The 27164-nt window shown below is 45.0% G+C and overlaps 1 protein-coding gene across 4 annotated transcripts in view; it reads right to left on the reverse strand.

The window, feature by feature from the left end:
• Positions 1-10738: 10738 nt before the first annotated feature.
• The window catches only part of tenm3 (teneurin transmembrane protein 3), a 235705-nt gene continuing 219279 nt past the window's right edge, over positions 10739-27164 (reverse strand). For all 4 annotated transcript variants that reach the window (XM_071202940.1, XM_071202922.1, XM_071202915.1 and 1 more), the window contains 13 exons: positions 26985-27154; positions 25109-25235; positions 19457-19654; positions 19234-19293; positions 18499-18843; positions 17380-17624; positions 17117-17298; positions 15829-16031; positions 15465-15575; positions 15204-15346; positions 14980-15104; positions 14126-14256; positions 10739-12971 (listed from right to left, as the gene is read on the reverse strand). In XM_071202940.1, coding sequence (XP_071059041.1) covers positions 12216-12971; positions 14126-14256; positions 14980-15104; positions 15204-15346; positions 15465-15575; positions 15829-16031; positions 17117-17298; positions 17380-17624; positions 18499-18843; positions 19234-19293; positions 19457-19654; positions 25109-25235; positions 26985-27154 — 2796 coding nt within the window. In that variant the 3' untranslated portion in view covers positions 10739-12215. The remainder of the gene's footprint in view (positions 12972-14125; positions 14257-14979; positions 15105-15203; positions 15347-15464; positions 15576-15828; positions 16032-17116; positions 17299-17379; positions 17625-18498; positions 18844-19233; positions 19294-19456; positions 19655-25108; positions 25236-26984; positions 27155-27164) is intronic.

Here is a 27164-nt window from a genome sequence, read left to right on the forward strand (position 1 = left end):
GATCACATCTTAACATTTAAAGGGGGAGAACAAAACAGCTACTCCAGCACTAAGGTCTGAGCCATGACTGAGTATACTAGCCCCCCCACCACATTCCCCAGTCCGTCTCATTCAGGCTATCACTGTGCGTTTCCTGCAGAAATCAATTTTTTCTGATTAAAGACCTCTAACACTAAAGCTCTTTTCTGTGCACTTCTACCCCCGTTAATGTTTAAAGAAGCAACCCTTAAAGCAGGGGTGGGGAACCTTTTTCCTCTCAAGGGCCATTTCAATCTTTTCAACATCCTCCGAGGGCCGTACAAATGATTGACCTCTGCTTAAAAAAACTAAAATCACAGCACATTCATTTTGCCTTTCTTTCATGCTGTGCAAAGAAAAAGCAACCTCTTAGTCCAGATATCTCACCATGACTCGCGTATGCATGCACGTGCACGGTGTGGCATGACCACCAAAGCAGAAATATATGGACACAAGATGTGTGCAAATGAGTGGTGCACGATAATTATCGGCCCGATAATTATCGGTCCGATATTAGGAATTATGACGTCATCCCGATAAAAGTATTAATAGCCCGATAATATACAATATATTTTTTGGGTAAAAAAAAAGAAAAAGATCCTGCGGTGTGGGTGGATTGGGATGAGGGGCGCTTGTTTTTCACTCGGCTCCTCCCGTTTTGCCAGTACTGTGGTATTAGTGGTTTAGGAAGAGGGGAGTTCTTCACAAATCCAGCGCTCCCTAACTAATGCCTGGCTGTGACGTAAATGGTGTGCGGCCGTGAAGCCAGGACAGTAAACAAACATGTCGTCGGTAGTATGGGACTATTTCAAAGTTTCAGAGTTAGATAGTTCGCTTGCTAAGATGTTTGAATGGTGATATACACAGTGATAGATGTTAAGGACTAACGTTTATAATAAATACATTTGTACCTCTCTGAAGAACCAGCACCTTACCGTGGTAGAGAGGTTTGTGTGCCCTGATGAACCTGGGGGCTGTGTTGTCTGGAACCTTGTGTTCCTGGTAGGGTCTCCCATGGCAAATTGGTCTCAGGCAAGGGGCCAGGCTAAGATTGGTTCAAAAGACCTCATGAAAGAAAAACCAAGAAGTGAGGATACCCGGCCCGGAGGAAGCCCGGGGTCCCTTTCTGGAGCCAGGCCCAGAAGGAGGACTCGTCGGCGAGCGTCTGGTGGCCGGGCTTGCCACGGAGCCCGGCCGGGCCCAGCCCGAAAAGGCAACGTGGGCAACACCTCCGCTTCTCCGTCCCGCGGGCCCACCACCTACGGGAAACAACGATGGGGTCGGGTGCGCTGCCAGAAGGGTGGCAGTGAAAGCGGAGGGTCTCGACGGACCAGACCCGGGCGGCAGAAGCTGGCTTTGGGGACGTGGAACGTCACCTCTCTGGGGGGGAAGGAGCCGGAGCTTGTGCGGGAGGTGGAGCGGTACCAGTTGGATCTGGTTGGGCTCACCTCTACGCACAGCGTCGGCTCTGGAACCTTACTTCTGGATAGGGGTTGGACTCTATTCTTCTCCGGAGTTGCTCAAGGTGTGAGGCGCCGGGCGGGTGTGGGGATACTCACAAGTCCCCGGTTAGGTGCTTCGTTGTTGGAGTTTACCCCAGTGGACGAGAGGGTTGCCTCCCTACGCCTGCGGGTTATGGGGGGGAAAACTCTGACTGTTGTGTGTGCTTATGCACCCAACAGCAGTTCAGAGTATTCAGCCTTCTTGGAGACCCTGGAAAGAGTCCTGTCTGGGGCTCCTGAAGGGGACTCTTTAATCTTGCTGGGAGACTTCAACGCACATGTGGGCAATGATGGAGACACTTGGAGGGGCGTGATTGGGAGGAACGGCCCCCCTGATATGAACCGGAGTGGTGGTTTGTTACTGGACGTCTGTGCTAGTCATGGATTGGCCATAACAAACACCATGTTCGAACATAAGGATGCTCCAGGGTTTCCGTTAGCCGGTAATTACCGGTTTTTAGCTGGTAAAATTTATAAAAAACCGGTAAATTCAAAACCTGACGGTCAAAATGTCTGGTAATAATTAGGGAGGCTCCGATCGATCGGCCGCCGGTCATTATCGACCGATATTCCCTCTTAATAGTTTGTTCGGTGCTCTCTATAAAGGCCGATCAGGAGAGCTGGATCTGATCGATATGGACATAAACGCGAGTGAAGTGTAACCGGACGCGAGAGAGATCAGATCAGCTGCTGAGTCTGACCGAGACACGCAGCTCTGCAGGATCACCTGAAGCCCCGCCCTCTGTTTAGCGAGCTGCAGGAGCTGCATGAGAAACTGACGTGCTGTCAGGAGAGAGAGGGGAAAAGAGAGGATCCGTTTCTCCCGTGTTATTATTCAAAGTTGATGTAAACTTCTGAATAATGTACGTTATCTACTACAAGTAGTTTGTTTGAATGTAATAATTATGTTGTTTGTTGTTTGTGGAATCATTTATTGAAAAATGAATCTGAATTTTTCGATCTGTTACGATTATAAACTGAAGCAATATAAAAATGAGCCCCGTGAACTGAGTTTTAAACTGAAGCATATCTGCTCATAGTCCGGTAATTACATGCTAACGGAAACTCTGCTACACAACTATTATTATTATTATTGAAATATGACCGTTAAGTTTCAAATTAGTCCGGTAAAATGAATTCTGCCCGGACATTTGACCGGCGAGAAAAAATCCTAGCGGAAACCCTGGGATGCTCATAAGTGTACGTGGTACCAGAGCACCCTAGGCAGAAGGTCCATGATCGATTTCGTTATCGTATCATCGGACCTGAGGCCGTATGTTTTGGACACTCGGGTATAGAGAGGGGCAGAGTTGTCAACTGATCACCATCTGGTGGTGAGTTGGGTCGAGTGGCGGGGGAAGCCTCTGGATAGACCTGGTAAGCCCAAACGTGTAGTTCGGGTGAACTGGGAACATCTGGAGGAGGCCCAAGTTCAGGAGGCCTTCAACTCGCACCTCCGGCGGAGCTTTTCGGGCATTCCTGTGGAGGTTGGGGACATTGAACCAGAGTGGTCGGTGTTCAAAGCCTCTATTGCCGAAGCCGCTGAAGGCTCTGGGTGTTGAGGGACTGTCATGGTTGACACGTCTCATCAACGTTGCGTGGAAGTCGGAAACAGTACCGAAGGAGTGGCAGACCGGGGAGGTGGTTCCCCTTTTTAAAAAGGGGGATCAGAGGGTGTGTGCCAATTACAGAGGCATCACACTACTCAGCCTCCCCGGGAAAGTTTACTCCAAGGTACTCGAAAGGAGGGTCAGGCCGATTGTCGAACCTCAGATTGAGGAGGAACAATGTGGATTCCGTCCTGGTCGTGGTACGACGGATCAGCTTTTTACTCTCGCAAGGATCCTGGAGGGGGCCTGGGAGTACACTTATCTGGTCTACATGTGTTTTGTAGACTTGGAGAAGGCGTATGACGGAGTTCCCAGGGAGTTACTGTGGGAGGTGCTGCGGGAGTATGGGGTGAGGGGGTCTCTACTCAGGGCCATCCATTCTCTGTACTCCCAAAGCGAGAGCTGTGTCCGGGTCCTCGGCAGTAAGTCGGACCCATTTCCGGTGAGGGTTGGCCTCCGCCAGGGCTGCGCTTTGTCACCAATCCTGTTTGTAATATACATGGATCGGATTTCGAGGCGTAGTCGTGGGGGGGGGGGGTCTGCAGTTCGGTGGACTAAGGATTGCACCACTGCTTTTTGCAGATGATGTGGTTCTAATGGCTTCATCGGTCTGCGACCTTAAGCACTCACTGGATCGGTTCGCAACCGAGTGTGAAGCGGCTGGGATGAGGATCAGCACCTCCAAATCTGAGGCCATGGTTCTCAGCAGGAAACCGATGGACTGTCCACTCCAAGTAGGGAATGAGTCCTTACCCCAAGTGAAGGAGTTCAAGTATCTCGGGGTCTTGTTCTCGAGTGAGGGAACAATGGAGCGTGAGATGGGCCGGAGAATCGGAGCAGCGGGAGCGGTACTGCAGTCGCTTTACCGCACTGTTGTGACGAAAAGGGAGCTGAGCCAGAAGGCAAAGCTCTCTGTCTACCGGGCCATTTTCGTTCCTACCCTCACCTATGGTCATGAAGGATGGGTCATGACCGAAAGAACGAGATCGCGGATACAAGCAGCCGAGATGGGTTTCCTCCGCCGGGTGGCTGGTGTCTCCCTTAGAGATAAGGTGAGAAGTTCGGTCATCAGGGAGGGACTCGGAGTTGAGCCGCTCCTCCTTCGTGTCGAAAGGAGCCAGTTGAGGTGGTTCGGGCACCTAGTTAGGATGCCACCTGGGCGCCTCCCTAGGGAGGTGTTCCAGGCACGTCCAGCTGGGAAGAGACCAAGGGGTAGACCTAGGACCAGGTGGAGGGATTATATCTCTTCGCTGGCCTGGGAGCGCCTTGGGATCCCCCAGTCAGAGCTGGTTGATGTCGCCAGGGAAAAGAAAGTTTGGGGCTCTCTGCTGGAACTGCTACCCCGCGACCCGACCACGGATAAGCGGGAGAAGATGGATGGATGGATGGATGGACATTTATATTTATTTTAAGATCTTTTCATAGTTCATACAATCATACGTATTGGGATCATTTGTATTAATGTGGACCGGAGGGAGAGGGTGACGAGCATAAGTGTCACTTTCCTTTTTTATTTCAATTCCAACTTTGGTCATGAAGAATCTGTTTCTCTGTTGTCCACGTTCATAAAGCAAAGCAGCAGCATCAGAGCACGGTGCAGAGTCTCTAGATGAGTTCACAGTAGTCCCTCGTTCTTATTGAACATCCATGTTGTAGTCCGCTGTATAGAAAACTGTGGTTTCCATGGTTTCCCCACAGCAGCAGACGCACATTCAGGACGTCCGCTGGCGCATCATGAACACGTCGGATAGTGAAAGTGCAGTCGATTCTCTAAAGCAGTGGTTCCCAAACGGTGTGCCGTGAGGCAAGTCCGGGTGTGCCGTGGGATTTTGTGACAACCATACCTTATTATTGCAATATACAACTACACAAAAATAATTATTTTTTAATTGACTATATCAGTACTTTGTAGGTTTATATGTACGTAATTATTTTGAGTTCATTCGAAGAATAGAGAGGAATGTGACGGTGAGGTGCAAACTGTGTCCAGGCCAGAAGCTGTTATCCACTGCTGGAAACACCACGTCAAACCTCAAAAAGCACCTGCAAAGAACACATGCTAAGGTGGAGCGACCGCACAGCTATTTGTTGTTTGTTTATATCACAGTCTGTTCTTCTTCTCTGTCTTCCGGTTGTTGCCTGTTTTGAATGACGAATACACACTACCGCCGCCTGCTGGTAAGGAGAGTTATTGCCACTCACGCATGCGCAGTTCGTACGTGCTCGGCTGAAGTCTTTGCGGTGTCTGGTTCCAGTGCAACACATGGCCAACACGCAGGAGAACACGCCGACGCAACAGAGTGAGCAGAGATAGACTGCGCAAAATATACAGATAGCAGGAGACAGAGAACAGCCACAGTCAGATAGGAAAACATTCAGGATCTGGATCAGTCAATGGAAACTGAACTAAAGAGAACATTTGAAACTTTAGCAGTCTGCGTGATCTGCCTGCAGGGAGGGGCGGGCCGGCCCTGCGAGTAAAGTAACGAGTAAAGTAACTCGTTACTTTATGTAGAGAGTAACGAAGTAGTGTAATATATTACTTTTTAAAAAAGTAATATGTAATATATTACTTTTTTTTAGTAACGACCCCATCTCTGCTGAAATGTTACATTTATAATTTGTAGTTCAGGACCATGGACAATGCAGCTTCCTTGCATTGACAGTTCTCTGTGCTGAATTTCCTTTGTCTCATTTTTAATGTTGTGACCTGTCTGGTTTAAATGAGTGTGTTGCTGCTTTGATGAAGCCTAATTTGATAACGTTTCAAATTAATTTCTGAAATATTTCGTTAATACATATTTCATGAGTAATATAGTTGTCTTTGTCACATTTTATTTGGCATTAGTAAATAATTATGCAAATTTACAGATATTTTACATGATATGAGTGATAACACGTGTTATAAGGGCTATTTTGCACAATAGGTGTGCCTTGAGATTTTTACTTGTCCTTTGGTGTGCCTTGGGCACAACAAGTTTGGGAACCACTGCTCTAAAGTACCGCAGTCTCTTCACCTAAGTACTTTTGAATTCTCCTATCCACTATCCCTTAACCCTGTGACGTTTCACTCAGAGGTCAAGGAATAGGAGATAGGGTTGGGATTTAGGAGCTGATTTTTGGATTATCGGAACGCAACCCCAGTGTTGCATGATCGTGTTGAAATTATTTAGACCTTTTCAGTGTCCTCCCTCTTTTGCTTCCTTTCGTACCTTTTTCATAGCAGTTACATGCTTCCTGAAACGATAGCGTTTCTTTTCATCCAGCAGGTCTAACCCTAAAACTTTCTGAAGAGTGCTCACGAAACTTGTTAGTGTCAGGGAAAAACTCTCTCACTTCTACTGATTTGCCAAAAAGACTCATCGAAAAAGACATTAATCTCTTCCAAAGAATATATCTCTGCGTTCTGAGAGAGACTATCTGCAACTGAAACACAGTCAGAATCCCCCTCACCGTCTGTGTCCATCTCTGTCACCTCATTAATGTCTGCAGCCTGTTGAAGCTCTGTTTGCCTCCCAGAGCCAGACGGCAGCTCCTGCTGTGTGCCAACAGCCTCCACCTGTCCCACAGCCCCGGTCCTCACCTGTCCCGCTACATCATCTCCCACCCGTTTACCTGGTTCCACATTTGTTCCTCTCACACTCACCACACTATCTACAGTCCCTGTTTCATCTCTCACGATATTCATCCCTACTTCCTCTGCATCCCCCGGCTGCCCCTGCTCTACCCCCAGGCTACTGCTGAACTCAATGCAGTCTAAAAAACCATGAAGGAGAGGGATGGAGGGAGCAGAGCTCTGCATTACTGATCCAATGTGAGTCAGAGGCTGAATGGAAGCAAATCCTTGTTGACACAACCTAAATGAGCAGTCAGTGTGATGGAGCTGAGACCAGGCCACTGCTGGAAGAGAGACAGCTCTGCCCTGCTCTCTCATCCTGAAACAGTGCTGTAAAAAAGCTCCAGCAGGCGCCAGAGAGCAGACAAAAGACAAAAGAAAAGAAAGAGCAGAGTTGAAAAGTCTCCTCGCCATTTGTGCTGCATGAGAGCTCAACTTCTTAAATGACTTCTGCCTCCAGATATTATAAAAATTCAGTCAGAAACATTTCAAATGCAAATGAAGAGGACTGTGGCTTAAGAGCAGCAGTTTCCTCTGTGCCTGAAATATAACCACAGACACTGATGGTTAGCTGCTGGCTGCTGGATATCCCTGGAAGAATCAGTCGGTGATCAGCTGATCTGAGTGGTGCAGGAATGAGTCTTAAACCCACAAATGAGTTCTCATTTGACCTCTTCTGGGCTCTCCCCTCTCAAAGTCATTGTTTTTTCATCGTGTTTTTAGTAAGATGCCTGCAGGTCTGTAGTTAGCACAACATTCTGAGGTTTTAGCATTTTGTTAATCTACACCATTAAAATACATCGCTAACAAGCAGGCCCGGCCCTAGACTTTTGGGGGCCCTAAGCGAGCTTTGGCTTGGGGGCCCCGCATTCTCACTACACACAACACGGAACCAACTTTTGTCTTATGATGCTAGCATAAGCACACATATTGTATAAATAAGCATGTAAACATCGTGGACCTAATACCCTCTAGGGGGGGTCCTCATCTCCGCTAGGGGGGTCCCCTAGCTCCCCTAGGGCATGCTCCCCCGGGAAGATTTTTTTTTTAAATATTGAAGTTAAAAGCATCAATTTGGTGCACGTTGAGAGCAACATTAAGAGATTTATGGATACATCTCTCAACACCCATATAAAACAGAACTGTAAACACATATATTTTACAAATTTAAACTCTTGTTTTGTCATATAGTATTTCACAACTGTTTTTCATTTATTCTCTCTGGCTGTCCATCTCATAATGTTCACATAGAAACTAGCTGTCAAATATCATTCAGAAGAATTATAATTTCATGTAAAAATCTGTCACAAAAAGAGGTTGCACATTTCAATTCAGGTGTTGTTATGGCAACGTCAGTGGCCAAACAGCCACATTTACTGCTGCAAATACGTTCAAACATGCTGTCGACACGTAAAGCAGTGACATGCCACCATTTCAGCTCACTTTTTCTCAGAAATACTGTCACATAACATCCATATAGTTCAGTGCTAGGTTGATGCTTAGCTAACTATGAAACACTTTAACTTTAACGGTTTAGCTTACCCCCGCGATTCAAAGTAACGTCAATGTAGCTGTAATTTATGCTTTGCTTACATGTTCGCATATCTTGGAAGTTTACTGACATTTACATACCTTGTTCACCTGGCTCAAGTGGTGGCTCTGGGGTTGTTGTGTGAGCCACCATGAATTTTCATGTTTTTTAAGAAAATGTTTTCTTTTGTCCATCTTCAAAAACTCTGAGTCCGACTGACAGTTTATTTTAAACATTGTCACCTCACTAACCCTCACAGGATAGGTACCCGTCAGCCAATAAGACAGATGTTTATTTCCATTCAACGCTCTGGTTGGTCTGGTGTCTTGCCTCTGTTGCATTCACTGAACGCGGGAAATTACAATCCTGCCGTCCTCTCTAGTGTCATGATGAGGTTCAGGTAAAGCACGGTGAATGTATTATATGATTGACTCAATAAAATAATACATGACTTTGAGAGTAGGCAATCTAGGCATATTAACTAAATTAATTAAACATACTTATCACGGCGACGGTGTACTGAGATTTTTATCTTTTTATTTTATTTGCTAGGGGGCCCTTAGTGTTATGTCGCTTAATGGGTCGGGCCGGCTCTGCTAACAAGTGTCTGAATGAGACGACTAAAGGTCAACACGTAGCCGTCTTTCGCTTTGCGCTGTTGCCGTGACGTGTCCGTGATGTTCCTTTGTAGCTTAACATTAGCTTTTTACTTCTGGAGATTGCTTTTACGCTTTCACTTTTATAAAAGTGGTGTTACTATGTGGAACAATAGGTAAGTATGTAAAATGCATGTTTGCCACAGATCTTATTTTCTGCAATAATCCAAAATACAACGGAAACATCCCATTTCACGGAGGGAACCAGGGAGAGGTCCAGGGTTGGCCTCGGAAAATATGTCCTCACTGCACCGCTCTATCAGAAGTCTTCACTAATACGTGTGAGCTTTTATGTCATCCTGTCATCAGGCGCCCAATGTGCTTTTATAGCATCATCACGAGTCTCTTGCTCTCGGGTAAAAACTGTTCAGGCACAAGAACAGTTTTTACCCGAGAGCATAAGAGAACGTAATGTAAACTAGCTCTACGGACACATTGCAACTGCCCTGCACATTTTCATCATCACATATTTATTCCTGCATTTATTTATTTCATTATTTACGAAGTGATCAACTCTGACATTTCAATACCTGTCTGTTTTCACTGTTTGTGCGTATATAAGTGTATAGATATATTATTCAAAATGTTTTGCTTGTTATTGCATATATAGATGTGCACTGATAGGATCGCTTTTTAAATGTTGTTGTGCCTGTCCAATGATAATAAAGGAATTCGGTTCAAGTCAGGTACTACATTTAATATTGACTTGAAATTGATGCATCACGATGGTGTCTAATCGAATTGCCTTATAAAGAGAGTCCATCACAATTTTTCATTCCACAGTTTTGGCGCGTGTGTCTTTGTCCTGTGGTGGATCCAGCCCCCACAGTCCAAAGACATTTGGATCAGGGGAGAGTGAGTTTATACAATCAAATGTGACTGTTCATGAGCAGAAATGTGTATTATTTCCCATACAGCAAATGTATTAAGAAACATTTTTATAAAGTATTTGCACATCCCTTTTGGTTTTATGTTTTGAAAGATGATTTGCGTGTAGGTCATGCTAATATATTTTAGTATATTATTTAAGAGTGAATGAGGGGAACGCTCTCAGTCAGCTGATTGAGATGAAAGAGGAAGAACAAGAATCTAAAAACGATTAAATGAGCAATGTCTCCCTCTTGGAACTTATTCATTTCACAACAGGACTCAGGTTTCAAAGGAGATTACATTACATGTGGGTCATAGAGAAAGAATAAGTATTCAGATCTTCACTAGAATAAAAACACCAATTGCACTTTGTAGAAATATAAAAATAAAGGTCAGAATTCAACATCTTGAGTGAGTGTGCCTAACATATCAAATGTTAAAATATTAAGCACTAATATTTCACTTATTATAACATTGTAGATTACTAACACTGTTGACTGTATACAACACAGTTAGGAAGTTCAGGTCAGTGGTGTCCAACCTGAGGTCGAGCCCCATCTGAAGGGTAACAACATATACTTTAGGGCTGTGATGATTCATGTTTTGGGAGAAATGAATAGTTCTGATACATGAATATGTTTTTTACGTACTTTACCTGGGGGGGAGAGTAGTCCTGAGTGGAAGCATCTCGTTGGTGGGCCTGCTGACCCCGTGTAAACATCAAACATGTGAAAAGAAAACGTTAACAGTTTCTCCAGTGAGATGAACTCAATTCACACGATGATACCCAGCAATGCTCATGACAAGTGTTACAAGACTTTATGAAAATAAGGAATTGCATTGGTGTTTTCATAAGTATATATTATTATAGCACACAGCGGCATGGAACCTTTAAAATGATAAGTGAATGGAAAGAGAACGCATTAAAAAACATATTGTAGTTTCAAGGAATTTTATTCTTTACCGTAGAAACACTGTACATAAATTACTTTCTCTGAGACTAATATTGATGCACGGATAAGTGGAATTTCTCAAGCTTGAAAATAAAAAACATCGTCAACTTGTCTTTGAAAAAAGATTGGTGGCATATGACGTTAACGCTGTGTGAAGTTCCTGTTCTTTCCTTTAAAATGATTAAAGATGCCATCCAACCTGGTAAACACACATACACACAAAGAAAACTCCAGATAAGAGCAGAGACCCACGATCAATGAGAAAACATCCACATCGATTTTTGATCTATCACTGTTACTCGTTAAAGTCACTGATGGCAATGCACTGTCCCTTTAAGGAGAAACCAGCAACAACGAGGAGAGAAGCAACACTTAGTTCCTACCCACAGCAACCCTCCCCCAAAGCCATGACAACATGTTTCTATTGCAAGCATTACTACTACCTTTGACCGATAAAAGCACAAGGTCGATGCATTATGAGGCTGAGTCCCATTCTGCAGAAGTGAAGGACCCCGACTGAGGGTCCACAACCAATCAGAAACAGCCGAGCTGGCCCTGTTTCCTCATAGGCCGCTGCTGATTGTAGTCTGAAACTGTACATTTGTATAGACTTTGTAAGAGGACAGGGGATGAGAAGGGGTGGTTCAAACGGACAACAGATAATACATAAGGAGGAAACAAAAACACAACTTAAAGTTTTGTTCAGTTCAGATCATGGTCCATTCCAGTGGTGGCTGTGATGGTGGTGTAATAAGAGTAGTAATAGTGGTATAGGTAATAGTATGTAAACATTTTTTGTTTCATTTTTGAATCCCCTTTTTGTCTGAAGCAAATGCAAGTTAATATATAAAAACAAAACACAAATCCAAACAGAAAATAAGTCTTTTTTTCTCCTTCGTACAAATTGTAGTCTTTTTTTGTGTGCCTGTCTGTCTTAGAGAGTCCACATCAGTTCAACAGCAGTTCCAGCTCCTTCAGCCATGGGACAAGAGATCCTGGAGACACGGCTCACAGATGAGAAGCCTGCAACATCTGCGAGCGAGCACATTGTTCTGCGGACAGTTACACCTGTCTAAATGCTTAGAGCTCACCTAGCTGTGACGGCTGTGGAAATGCTCCGTTGGCTAATTAAACAAGTCTCTACATCCCACAGGTTCACAGCTAGACGCACACGATTATATGAATCAGGTTAGTGCCGCCTACCAGAGAGAGGGGGAGGGGCATGCGTGCAGGCTGTTTAAAGGCAGACAACAGGGCGACAGATAGAAAGACAATTTAGAAAGAAAAGGAAAGAGAGAAAAGGCAAAAGACTGAACTTTCCTGCAGCCTCATGACGACAGTTTTAAACCATCACATCTGTAGTTTCACCATGTTCCATAATGATCTTCACTATAAATCCTTTCTTTTCACTTTGTGTTAGTCTGACAGTCATAGTGGGGTAGAGATGAGACGAGCCGTGTTACCTCCTCCCTATCTCACTCTGCCGTAGGAACTGCATGTTGTTAGCACTGTCAGCTAGCTCAGGGTACTGCTCTATGGACAACACGTAGTATCCGTCGAACCCTAAAACCTTCCCGCTGCTCAGCAGCTGCCGTTTCTCTCCCTCCGTCCACAGCCGGACCCCCTCCTCTCCGTCTCTGACCCGCTGCTGCTCGCGGGCCCAGGCGCTCGACAGCGCCCTCTGCCGGGCCTGCTCCAGGATCCGAGCCTTCTCCTCGTCCAGCGTGGTGCCGTAGCGCACGTGGAGCGCCAGAGAGCCGTACTGCAGCTCCACGTCAGCAAAGCGCCGCGTCCTCCCGTTCATCACCGTGGTGGACTGCGACACCGTGACATTCACACCGTTCTCCAGCGACTTCCTGCCTGAGGTGAGCCGCAGCGCGCTGAGGTCGTTCTCCGGCAGGCTGGTCTTGATGAAGTAGTGTGTGTCCCGGCCCTCCACGGTGTAGTGCAGGTCTTCAAGGTAGAAGGCGTTGTTTAAGACTGCAGCCACCTTGATGCAGTCCTCATTGGCAATGTTGAGGGCGTTGGTCACCACGCGGCCTTGGATCAAAGCGAGCATCACTCCCCTGCCGATCAGAGACCTGACGGTGGCGAACCACAGCCAGGGTTTGGTGTGGTCTGAGTGCCGCCGACTCAGCTGGATTTCTGGCATCCGCTCAAAGGACAGGAAGGCCTGAGACTGACGGGTCACCTCCTGCTGGACCCCCGAGATGGACTGCAGACGGGAAAAAGAGATATTCTTCATACTTTATTTACTGCTTGCTATTTACGACATCATGGACAAGGCTGGGGGTTCGATCCCAGCCTCTGCAGTCAACATGTCGATGTCTCCTTGGGCAAGATACCTAATCCCAAGTTGCTCCAAATGGCATGGCCAACGGTGTGTGAGTGTGTGTGAGTGTGTGTGTGTGTGTGTGTGTGTGTGTGTGTGTGTGTGTGTGTGTGTGTGTGTGTGTGTGTGTGTGTGTGTGTGTGTGGGGTTAGCCTCCCTGAGCAGGTGCTGGGTAACGGCTGACTTTGACTGGCCATACAGACTGGAAAAGCATTACACAAATGCAGTTCATTTACTTCTGACCAAGTACATCCTAAAGCAAGCTTTCTTGCATTGAGGCTGCATGTGCAGCTTGTCTTCATGTTATTCATCTAGGGGAGGTCAGCAGCTCTGACAACATGACGATAGGCGTACGTTATCGTGGTTAAAGTAGTCCATATCATTTGGTTTCTTGTGCCCTGATCACAGCTTGATGTCCAGTCAGGAGCAGTGATACACTGAGGAGAGAACCGAGGTGCTGCGTATTCTCTAGCTATATAACTAAAGACAACTAAGAGTGTGATCAGGTTCTCTGCAGGTGTATGTTACATCATGTGATATACAGTATTTGTAATACTGTCTAGTTCTCCCTCCCCGAGTCAGGGGGGTGAATGTGATGTCTGGCTGCATCTATTGATAGTGATCAGTTGCTGTATAACTAGTGCATTTGCTCACGGAAATAAGACAGATATAGGATATAGGTACAGATACAGTTGACAAGGTGAGAAATGAACAGACTCACAAAATAAGGGGACTATATATATGAGGATAAAATAACTGTTTGATCTCAAAAGGATTCGTGCAAACACACAGTGTGTAAAGTGTCTGTGTGTGTACCGCATGTGTAGCTTCTGATTTCCCCAAAGGCCCACACTGGACTAATTAGTCGAGTTCATTAAATAATGCTGTCAGTCAGTTTGTGTTTTCCTGTTCTTTTCCAGCCTCCTTTGTGTCTCCCTATCCTGACCAAACATGTGTATATAAATATTCATGTATATGTTCTGCCGTCACTCGTCACACAGAAGGGACTGAGACTCCTTCACAGGACTCATACTCACAGGCAGGTCGTCCCACAGCTGGCTCTTCTTCATCTCCAGTGACGGCTGCGTCAGGTCAAATTTAGGAATGGGGTACCCTGGGATTGCGTTGTGGAGATGGAATCCAAACGTAACCAACCAGATATTGACATCTACAAGAGAAGAAAGTGATGTGAACAATCAAAGGCATGTAAACAAACCGTGATAATAAAGATGCCTGCTTATTATTTTTATTATACCTCCTTGCAATTTTGACCAACCACTGGTGTTCCTTTTTTTAAATCCTTGTTGCAGCATGTTACCATAATCTGTCATTTCGCAGCCTCAAATTAATACAATTCCAAAAAGATCTGACCCAACTGAAGTACTTGATCAGTTCAGATCTCCAGAGTAAGGTTACTTTTCCTTTGTGGCACCATACTGTTCACTTTAAGAACATTGTTCTTTCTTAGAGTGAATACACAAAGCACTACTACCAATCTTCACCTATTACTACCAAACTATGGTGGAGAGAAACAGGGAGACCTGATTGATCATTAGTTTGCATCACTATTCTGTTTGATAGAATTGATTTGAAATCAATCATAAACCCCCACTTGAGGCTGATCAAATACAACACATATAGTTCTATTACATGTGTTCTAGCGACATCCACTCAACGTCAGAGCAAAACCAGATTACTGTTGGGATTCCTTTATGATTTAAAATCAGCTAGCTCAATACAAATATGTTAGTTAAGTTGTTGTATGTATGTTAAGTCTAGTACTAGCCAGCTTGAATGTAAGGGGCAGGATAGCTCGACCTCTTCTGATAGAAAACAGTTCCATCTTCCTCTTTGGTATTTGTGTGCTGTAAAATCCATGTGTTCTGGTTACCTGTGACATACTCTTTGACCTGGTGAATCTTGCTGATGGGGTTGTTGCCTCTGAACATGTAGAGGTTGAAGGGCTGGGGGTCTTTACCAACACGTGTCCATGTGCTGATGTCAGGAGTGGTCCACCTTCAGAAAAAACACTCTGGTCAGAGGTGAAGATAACAAAGCTGCAGAGCATCCTGCTGGAGGAGAACTGTGCATGTGTGGAGAGAAGTGAGTGCGCACCTTCCAGCAGGGATGTCGTAGTCTCTGTCTCCGAAGTGCAGCAGCCGTGTGAGAGGATCATACAGACCTCCGTGGAAACCGATCACCAGCACAAAGTCTGGGTTGGAATCAAAGTACACCTCCCCATACGCCGTGTACTGCACCTACACACAAACACACATTCAGCACGTGCTATGGAGACCAACCATTGCACACATTGCATTCGAACAGACACACAATGTAAGCTCAGGACACCTCATTAATTGCAAGGAAAAAAGGTACCTGTTTAAGCAATAGTCCATTGCTGCTGAAGACAGCCAGCGGGGTCCCAGTGTTATCACAGGCAATGTAGAACTCCTCTCCACTGCTGATCTCCATGGCAAACACATGGCCCTGTGCAGCAATACATAACGTATTATACATATACACACAACAAATTATAATTGTATGCTCTTGTGTGCAAACACTTTCCTCATTGTTAGACAACTCTTGTACACTATCCTCAATTGATTTACCTATGAGGTTAGTACATTACTCTAGTCTTAATGAGTAAAGTTAGACATCACAACATGTCACTATACTTTTGTGCCAACTCAGTGTGTTTCGTATCATATCCGCATTTTCCGGATGTGTTTTGAGAAGCTACCTGCAGATCGTAGTAAAAGGATGTGATCTCGGAGCTGGAGTGGTTGTAGACGTGGGTGATCCTGGTGGGGTAGTTCAGGTCAGCGTAGAAGAACTGAAGGTGTTGGCCCAGACTGTTTCTGGACGCCACTCGCCGACCAAGACCATCATACCGGTACTGGATGGTCCAGCTGGCCGCTTTACTGTACACACGAACTAGGAGCCCTGAATGACAGATGGTACAAAAAGATGCTTAGATGTTTCTGTTGAAACATACTACATATTTCAACAGTTTTACGACAAACTGTGACTTTTTTGACATGGAAATAATTTGTTAAGATTGACAAATATCATATGTGTAATTCATGGCACAATTCAAACGGGATCGAAAGATACGTTTTGTCTCTCCATTGACTTCGATAGAGTGGCGAAGTCACGCCCATCTACTTCCGGTCCATGGTACCTTATTTCGGAAAAATGATGTATTGAAGTCAATGGAGAGAAAACGTATCTTTCGATCCCGTTTGAACCGCTCAGAGCCAAAAAAACACTGTGTTAGACATGGGCGGAGCCTCTCTGGTGGTTGACTAATCAGAACAGAGTGGCCGAGCTGACCAATCGGAGCACACTGGGCTCACAGGGAGGGGGGGCAGGAGCTCCAACAAGCCGTTTAGGACAGAGAGTGAATACACAGACTTTACAGAGATGCTGTGAGACACCAATGTGAGTTTGGAAAATTGCACAGTATAAATCTATTCTAGTAGACCTCAACAATGGAATTATTATCAGTGGAAATGGCCAAGACATGGGACCTTTAAATGTTGAATAACCCCCCCCCCCAAAAAAACAACAACTAAAAGAACTAGGGTTAAGGCTCTTTGATGATATCATTCAACAAGAAATGATGCAGATATGTGTAGTAATTGAATTGTAATTACCAAATCACATGCCAAGTAAAGTCAAGTGGGACTTTCTGTCAAGTTTTTAGACTTTAGAAAGCACAAAATGACAGACTACAATCCATCCGAGAATAAACTGCTCCACAGAGAGCGAATGTTTTAAGAGAAGAATAAACTGAGAAATGGTGGTCTTTTTACCGACCAAGCTCCCAAGTCTTTCCACTGACTCAGTTAGCATGCTAGCAGTCTGACACACATCTTTAGACTATGCCTTTGGTAAGCCTGTCATTGGCTGCTTATTTCTGTCTGTTTCTCCTCCCCTCAGCTATCTTTGGTTGAACTTGGCTGTCAGGTTCTGGTTTGACTGGGCCTTTATGCTGCTGTGTTGGACCACCGAACAATGAATCTGACCTTTGGAGTTGTATTCAAATATCTCAGCTCCTCTCTGCCTCAGGAAGCCGTCTTCATCCATCCGGTACTGAACATCCCCCAGACGGGTGATTCTGTCCCTCAGGTCGTAGCGTAGCGGGGTCAGACGACCACTGTTGCCCGGGTTCAGCAAATGCAGGTTCCCATTCAGGTCATAATTATATCTGGAAGGTCAGACAATTATATTATTACATTTGGCATCTTCAAATGATATCTTCTATTTCAGTTTAATCGTCTGATCCTACCTCCACATCATCTTCTCGTTGAGGGAGACCGTCTGTAGCTGTCCATCAACGTCATACTCGTATCCATATTTGGTTGTGTTGGCAAATGGTCCAATCTTGATCTCCCGCTTGGTGACTCGGCCCATGTTGTCGTACTGAATGGTGATCCAGTACATCAGAGACCTGAAGATCTCATACTGGATCTCCTTGATGCGGCCGTGCTGGTCGAAGTGTTTGGTGTATGTCATCACTGCTGTGGAGATGATCTGAGGAGCAGGAAGACAGAAGTGTTCAGTTCCCACGCTGACAGGAAGCTGACGGAGCAGACAGGTACAGCCAAACAAGCTCCGTTCAGGGAGATGTTCCTCTCCTGCTTTGGAGAAGACTGACAACCAGATGTACTTATTGAATTCAAGCTGTTCATGAGGTAGACTCACTCCTGTCATTTCATTACAAGGTTATTCAACATTCATTTGATAACTCTCAGTGAGTAGGAGATGTATTTGTTATCTGTGGTAGTAAGTATAGAGAGTAAACCTGATATCTAAACACCTCCACTACCTGGGAGACATCCTGCTCCTAATTACAAGCAGGTGCAATAAAATAAACATTTCAACTGAATATATTTGATTGTATCCAATTGAATGAAAGTGCACATTACTCTCCGTCTACTTCTCTTCTCATGTTTGTATTCCAAAACAAACATTAACTTGTGCTTATTCTTATTGTGATTTATTGCGTTCTCTAACAGATCTTGTTTGCATCGTAAACAATATGAATACACTTGATATGTACATGTATTGGTCACTGTTCCTGAGGGATGCATTTAACGTGTCATTTGAATAACATAATGCTGTCAAATACATCATTATGTCATAACATTTGTAATATAAAAAAGGATGTGATGTTCGGATGATCTCCACCAATGAGTTGCTCTCAAGGAAGGAGAGGAAGCTGAAACAGTCACATGATGAGTTTCCCCCGCAGGCCAATGCCCATCCCACATGTCTAATCAATCATTAATCATCAAAGCATCACCTCTTAACAACTGACCCGCCTTATCAGGATGTATAGACAACATTTGATTCCTAAAGGAGAAATGTAAGGCCATTTAACTCATTGCAGGCACTCCAGTCTTACCTGATTGATATCATAATAGATGACTCCAAACTTCCCAAACTGCTCCACCTTCCCAGATATATCATCAAACTGGTACAGGTCGATGGGCAGCGGCGTCTCGTTGATCACAGCCTGCATGCTGGTCACTCTGAAGCTGTTGTCGTACGTGTAGTCGAAGCGAGCGTTCACCATGCCGTCCTCGCTGAAGCGGAAGATTTGCCGGTCGACCAGAGGGCCGATCTGCCGGTACCTGATGGAGCAGATGAAGCCTTCGCTCTGCAGGTTGACGGTCTTAAGAACACCAGCTGTCTCGTCATACGTGAAGCTGACCCGAGTGGAGTCATAGAGGATCTCTGCCAGCTTGTTCTGAGGACACAGGAAACACAGCAGGATGTGTTTACAATAATGGACATTGGAGGATATCTGCCACTCTCAGTTCACTTCAATGAGTGCCATCAACTTCAACCTGAGTGGTGGACTGAAGCTGTGCAGCTGCTCAGGCCCAGTGCCTCAGCACCGCCCTCCCCCTGACACCACTTTCACACGAAACACAGTGATGATGCAAAAATAGATCATGCTTTCCATTTCCTCTTTATTTATTGCACTGTTCAAGAACATTAGCTGAACAAAAACTCAAATAATAAATAGTTGTTGTTTACGTTGTTGAGAATGTTTTATTTTGATGACCTATGCATGGGTCATCATACAAATACGTTCCATTTTTTAGTAAAGGGAAAAAGCACGGAAAGCACGTACCTGTCTGCGATATTTGTACAGTATACGGCGGCCCGTGCCTAGATGGGAAATTCGGAGGAGCTGGAGAGAGAGGGAACAGCACTTCAGTTTTAGTTCCATAACATATAATACTCATCACAGGAAAACCTCATAGCCACCAGCCATCAGCAGAAGTAATGAAATATAAAAGATGAAGTCAAAAAATGATAGGATTTTAAAATATTGCAGATTTGATCACACACACCTGTCCATCTTCAGAGTAGTCCACCGTCACAGAGGCGTTGCTCTCTGGGGGGTTGTAGATGTTCCTGTAGTACCCTATGGATCGGAGGGTCTGCATGGTGTGACGAGCCACGCTGGGCATGGTGACCGCGGACAGACGGTCCCCGGAGTCAAAGTCAAAGATGTACTGGTGCTGGCTGTGCAGCAGCAACACCATGGACTGTCAGAGAGAGAGAGAGACACAACGTCAGAGCAGCCCGACACAGAGAGAAGAGCACAATGAGACAACTTACACCTGTGACACATATCCACAGAACGTTTTGAAAGGGTGTCACCTGCACAGACACTGGGCCGTCCACACCAGTCCACACCATAAATACACTATTTGGTAGTACATCTTTTTACAGCTTCTATTAGAGGAATATCTTGATATGTCTGTGCCATCTGCCGGGGTTGTGTGCCCCACTGGACCTTTTGCAAAATCCCACCTGCATGAGAGTGAGACAGCTGCTTTGCATTTCAAGTAGTGTTTTGATTGCATCTCTGAGGGGACATTAGCAGCTAGCTAACAGCAGCTAGCTGAGCATGTGCATGTGCATGTGAGCTGTGCATGTGTGTGTTCTAGAACATCCAGATCCATCCATAGCCAGGCTTGGGGAGTAAAGTATTACATGTAACGATATTACTTAATCAGGATACAAAAAAGGGTATCTGAAGTCGATTACTATTACATTTAAAAAACAAGTAATCAGATTACTGTTACATTCCAAAAAGTAGAGATTACCAGCAGTATTACAGTGTTAGAATACATTTAGAAATAAAGATAGATATATTATGGGATGTCCTGAATACATTTTCTTTATGGTTTATATTATGCTTTCATCATGTGAACATTAAGTTTAAAAACAGCATTCGTAAACTCTCACTACATTTTCTATATGAAACATACGGTGGCCGGCAGGCAGGTGCAAACGCGGAACAACGGGCAAAAACGCATACATAAGCAGGAAACAGCTGCAAATAATGTAATGAAAAACAAGAAAATCCTGAAAACAAATTTAAAAAAAACGCTGCATTTACAGAAATGATGCAAACTAAATACAACACACAAACCCCGAGAACAAACACAACAGAAAAACGCTGCAAAGTCAAAAACACACAATGCTCCAGGCCTCTAGGGGGCGCGTTACGTGGAACAGATTGATGTCTGACCAGACATACTGGCTGTTTCTCAATCTCGAGGATACTGGCTTCCAAGCCAATATTTCAAGGATGCTACGTCATCAAGTGGCGCAGTAGGACCGTTCCAATGTCCAGCATACTTGGAGTTCCACCGAGGCCGCGTCCTTGGTTTGGGGGAAATTTCGAGGCTGCACATGGGTAGACTTCGCGTCCTTAAAATCCCCACAATGCCATTGGGCCAAAGTTGATTGAAGTGGACAAAGTCGATATATAAGAAGGTAAGTTTTGTTTTGATACAAAGAGCGTCATATTTACCCAGCTAGCGTTAGGTAGGTAGGTAAGAATGGAGAAACCATCTCGAGTGCGCTCGAATTTGAAAGTACGCAGCCGAAAAACATCTGTCCCTTCCTTCAGACTTCCTCACAGAGCCCCTCCTCCAACACACAGGAACGCGCACATGATCAATGAGGGCACGAGATAAGTTTGTGCACAGAGGAAGGCTGACAGGCAGGCAGGCCATCCAGTTACTTTAGCCGGCTCAGATGATTGGTCGTGCTTTTTACAGCGCCACGGCTTCCACAGATGACATGTTGTTATGGATTTTCTGTCAAAGCACTTCAGATATTCATTGCTATCAGGATGTTAAGAGCATTCCATGGAATATAACAAAAAGTGTATCTCGAGCCGGTTTCTCAAACTTACCCACCCCACCTTTAAGGAAAACACATCTTATTGTTATTTATGTTATTGTTTTTATTTGCATTGCACATTCATATTGAGGTAGTCCAAAAGTAACAGAAAGTAATCAGCTTACATTACTTTGATACTCAGATTAGGTTCCTGATTCCATTCTTGTACTCGTTATTGTAACGGATGAACTAAAAGCACCCTCCCGGCCCTGTCTATAGCAGCCCTGCACCTGCCTCACTGGGGCTTTCCTCTGCAGAAGAAGATGCCAATGTGTGTTAAGGTCGGCCCTTTTGTTTAGCGATGCCTTTAACCCTTCAGGGGTCTCTCAGCTAATCTGAAATGAAGCATTACATTCGGTTGGGCAGAGGACAGATGAAATGCTGGCGTCAACTACTTCATTCATGCTTTATCATATCAACACCCGCTCATTACACATACACACAATGAATCAGCTGACTCCCTCCTGCCAACACTGCCGACGCTCCCCACAACCCTCATTCTGCCAGCGGGGATAATATCACATTGTATCTTCATGTATGTGTTTCTTCAGCCCAGTGTTTTAAAACTCTACTGATGGGATAATTGGGCACTGGGCTTTTACAAAATAAATATATATGATTTATATCATACGAAGGGCTTTTGCAAAATCACCCAATATCGCCATTCTTCTCTGGAAGGCAAGTTTGTTTCTTTGGTTCTCGATCGGTAGAGCCTTTGGACCAAAGACCATTGTTTTCACCTTGTATATAAAAGGTGAAAGGTGAAGGCAAGTTAGTCTGACTGAGCCATCTGCTGGCTGTTACAAGGGCATCAGCACTGGGACACGTGTTGATGCATGCTGCAGCTGGTAGCAAATAGATAATAGATGTTATTAATCATAATTATCAACTGTATTGCATTCCTGTGTTGCTCTGTCTGCCAGAGTGGGGTCCGGGTGGTTGTGCGTGTGTGCAGTTTGTAGAACTGGACCACAGGTGGAGATGTTACTGCACAGCAAAGTCAAAAGCACAAGACAGCAAGGACAGTTATGGAATGATTTTGAAAAGAGGCCGTACATTTTCAGCCAACCTCCAGAAAAAAAGGCAAGCATTCCCTATGATGAGCAGACTTGGCAGCACACTCAACATGACACAGAATGTTTGCTGGACCTCTAGAACGACCCACAGCGCTGCTCCTTCATTTGTCCCTTGGCTGACTTCTGAGCTCTCTGGCCTCGGCCTGAGGCTTACAGTAGCATGCATAACTGCAGCATGAACACAACTGGACTATTTTCTAGTATTAAGTAACATCCATTTTCTCCAGTGTGTCCAAAACAAAATGCAAAGCCACCCCAGCAGGACCCTCCTGCCCTGTGAGTGGTCGACAATAGTTCTGAAGCGCGAGAAGGATGCAGATCTAATCTCCAATCTGCTCCTTTCTGCCCGATGGTGTGCGTCGGGCCGGTGCGCCCACACGGAGCTCTCTACGTCCGCCTGTTTCTTCACTTATATTTCCCTTTTCTCCTTCAAACTCCTTTGATTACATTCACACTCCATGGATGAACCGGTCTTCCCAGGTGACGTAGACACAGGTAGAAAGTAGTCAAATACAAATAAACAACTTAAATTGACTTTGAGTCTAACATCTCCTCCCCTGCCTCTGGGGGAAGTAACACTGAGCATTTGAACAACTTGTTTCAAAGTCTACACTCAACACAGCGATGATGCAACATATATCTTTATATTTCTACTCTGGTTATCTGACTGACGGTCCAACAACATCAGATGACACATAAATAAATCCCATTATAAATATTTAATTTAGTTTAGGTTGAATGATTTATTCTAATTACAATTGTCATAACTAAGAAGGGATACGTTGATACTGCTATGATACAATTACAGATATAAAAAAGTGTATAAATAAGTACAAACATAGGTTCAGTGGAGTAAAGTAATTACAGTAAGTAGATTTAGATTTGGACTGTACTTACTTGAGTATTTAAATATTGTTGCTACTTTGTACTTCTACTCCACTACAGTTCAGAGGTACATGGTGTACTTTCCTCCACTACATGTATTTAATACCTGTAGTTACTTCACAGATCTGGATGAATGATGTGAAATATAACCAAGTGTTGAATCAGACTGTAGTTCCACCTGGAGTAAATCCACCAGCTACCTGCAGTCTACAAAGTACTTCAGACTAGCTGCACCTTCACCAGCTTTGAGAACACTTTCATGATCTATAGCCGCTTTCACACCAAGTACTTTGCCGTACTTAGTGCCAGCACTTAGTTCCCAGCACTTAGTTCCCCCATGGCACTAAGTACAGATCACGTTCACACCAGAATAAGTCCCTGAGGGAGGATTAGGCAAATGAAGCCGCTGACGTCAGTCCTTCTTCTTCTGCTTTGGGTTTACTGGCAGGCCGCAAACCACTTCACGGCGTATACTGCCGCCCGAAGTCCCCGGCCGGAAGTCCCCGACCCGAAGTCCCCGACCCAAAGTCCCCGGCCCGAAGTCCCCGGAGTTGGACTCATATTATTCTGAAATGGACCAATCTGCACAACGACTACTTTTACTTCATGCTCCTACATGTATACAAATCGGATGAAATAATAACCATAATAATAATAATAGAACTGTGAGAAGATCCATTCTGCATGACGAGTGCACTTATTTTAAGACCCTAATATTTCAAGGATCTGAGTACTTCTTCCAACACAAAGAGGACACACTTGTTGAGTTGGCCTTACTGTATGTCTTTACCTCTGTGTTGTCTGTTATACCCGTTCTTTCTTGAGACAACAAAGACATCGAGTAGTACGTGACCGCACTACGACAGTAGTATCGGGGAGCACATGAGCATGCGTTCCCCCTCATGTGCTCATCATACATTATAGTAGGTTTGCCTCCACATTGCAGTTATGATGTTGGCCATGATGAATTGTGCTTTTTGGCGCTGTTCTCCAAAGTGACTCACAGTGAGTATTTCCAGCAAGGACAGAAAGTGAGTGATGGAGGAAGGAAGCACATGAAAAACAAGTACACGAGAAGGCGAGAGTGTGCAGAGCGACACATGCAGTAACAGAATATGGCTCAGTTATTCTGCAGGAGGGAACGATCGGTTTCTTCTTCCTGTGTTCTGTCTGCTTCTCTCTTTTCCATCTGTCTTTATTTCAGGCCTCTTCCCTTTGTCAGTTGCTCCTGTTTTAGTTATTACTGAATAGGGCCCTGCAATCTTTTTAGAACTGTCACTGTGAAAGAAAAAGAACCAAGACTTCAAATCAAGTGTTTGACTCTCTCAGAGGACCCTCACCATGACGTACTGCGGACGCAACAGGACTCAGGTCGGGCTTTAGTGTGAAACTATGGTGGCCTATAGGTGACATCACTGTGAAAGGCTCTCTGTGGAGGCAGTTTGGTGTGTCTGCTCTGAGCTATAGTAGACAGCTACATGAGGACTCTGCTAAGAGGACGGCTCCATGCTAAACATGAAGGGCTCATTGGAAGCTCAGACATGCTTCTTAGATTCAGGTGATTGTACACAAGCACCGATTTTCTCCCTAACAACCCTGCTTTATAAGCAACAGAAATGTGTGTTGGAATCAGCAAGTAGCTCAAAATACTTGTTGTCTCGATCTGCACCATGCTCACACCGTGGTGATGCAACAATAACACATGCACACATCCAGTGGGGTAAAAGTCTGTCGAACAAAAGGATTTGAGTTGTATATTGTTTGTACTTTAGTTAGTGATGTGTATGTGCATGTGACTTATACCTCTGTGTTACAGTGCAGTTATGTGTGTGCGGCGTTTACCTTATCCAAGTAGGTGTAGCTCCAAATCTTCCCGTCAGCGAACACTCGGGAAATGATTCGTCCCTGGCTGTCATACTCCCACTTCTCTGTGGTGGGACCCCTCTGGAGGCCAGTCACCTGCCCCGTACTGCACACACACACACACACACACACACACACACACACACACACACACACACACACACACACACACACACACACACACACACACACACACACACACACACACACACACACACACACACACACACACACACACACACACACACACACACACACACACACACACACACACACACACACACACACACACACACACACACACACACACACACACACACACACACACACACACACAGAGGTTAATATCAGAGGCGTGTGCTACGAAGCCGGTTCAACCTAACCTGGATATGTTTGAGTTAGCCGGTTGGCTTAATCCAAAACATACGCGCTCTCGCTAAACTGTCCTACGACGCTGGTTATCAAGTGGATCGCTCAAGCCAGCCGTGTCCTATCTAGTTAGGTGCGCGTTCACATGAGAGGGGTGGTATCTGGAGCATTCGACCAATCACAAACATGGAGAAGCGCACTGACAGCGCAGCGTCACACTTCCTGAATGAAAAGTGAACTTTAATATTAGACATATGAAGAAGTTAAACTTTAAACATCCATGACTTAAACACTTGACCAGGATCAAAGCCACAGAGCTGCACCTGCAAGGTGAATACAGCTGGAACAGAACACGTGTTGGAATGCGTCCATTAACAGGTTTATGATATCACTGCCCGTCTAACACACCATCTGACTTTAATTACCTCTGACTCGAGTGTTTCGTCTTAATGTGTTGCTTTCTGTAAGCTTTCTTAACGCTAATGTTATAACAGTCAGATTGCTCTGAAGATGGAGGTGATATTCTATTCATGTTCACGTTCACACAGTCGGTGTGGCAGCTTTTCTGTATTTCCTTTCTCCTGTAATGTGACTTGATCGCTTTAAACTCCGCACACTGAGCTCTGATTGGTCAGCAGGCGGTGCTTTCACTGAGTTGATCTCTCATCCTGGAACCTAACCTGCTCCGGACCAGGCTAGCCGCTCAGCATAAGTTACCATGGAGATCTAGCCCGCTAAAAAGAGAACCAGCGTCGTAGGACCGGAAACCCAGAGTTTTCCTTGAAGTTAGCCGCTAAGCGAACATCCGGCTACAGTACGGGCCTCTGGTGCATGCAGGATGAGATATATCTAAGCTTTGTATGTAGAACCTTGTCTTGAATGCATCATGATCAGCTGCACAGGGGATTTCAAACCTTTGTCTAACGGCTGTCGTGGATACAGTATGACCCATGAGCTCTATGTAGCTACATTAAAATGCAGTTCATATTGTGAACATGAGGTGGCGCTATCACATCATTTGCACTGTTTTCCATACATAAGAGCTGGACCATAGTGTTTCTATGTTACTTTGCCTTCTCAGGGTCGACAACATAGAAACCCGTTTCAATGTAAGGCATTCCAGTAAATCCCCACCATCCGATAGGACCATTCTGAAAGGGTCAACGGAAACTACGTCAGAGCTTTGTGAGAGTAGAAGTTCAGGGCAGAGTCCATAAGAAACACCAGCGTGCAGATTCAGCTGCCATCGAGAAAGACATGAACTAGTTTGTGTGTTTCATATTAACCTACATGCTCCGACATCATCTACTCCATCTCAGAGGATTTTCTTATTTTCTCTTTTCTTTGAGCAAACATGTGAAAGGTTGTGTGTACAGCAGACATACTGAGACTATCCCTTTAAAGTGAGAAATGGTTGGACTTGCCTTTAGAGCCCAATGCCACTGGCCTACCCTAACATAACACATACTGGTATTAGAGCACTCACCTGGAGTATGTGAGGTTGACCGACAGCAGCTTGCTGCTGGGAACCCACAGCGTGGGGTGGCCTTGTGTGTCGTAGATGATCTTCAGCAGGAACTTCCTGTGGTCATCATATATCTTCTCTGTTCGCAGCGAACGGTCGTAATCCACTGACAGCAGGTTCCTACCATTCACCTGCAGACAC

The sequence above is a fragment of the Pseudochaenichthys georgianus genome, chromosome 1 (genome assembly GCF_902827115.2).
Source record: "Pseudochaenichthys georgianus chromosome 1, fPseGeo1.2, whole genome shotgun sequence".
Classification (NCBI taxonomy): domain Eukaryota; kingdom Metazoa; phylum Chordata; class Actinopteri; order Perciformes; family Channichthyidae; genus Pseudochaenichthys; species Pseudochaenichthys georgianus.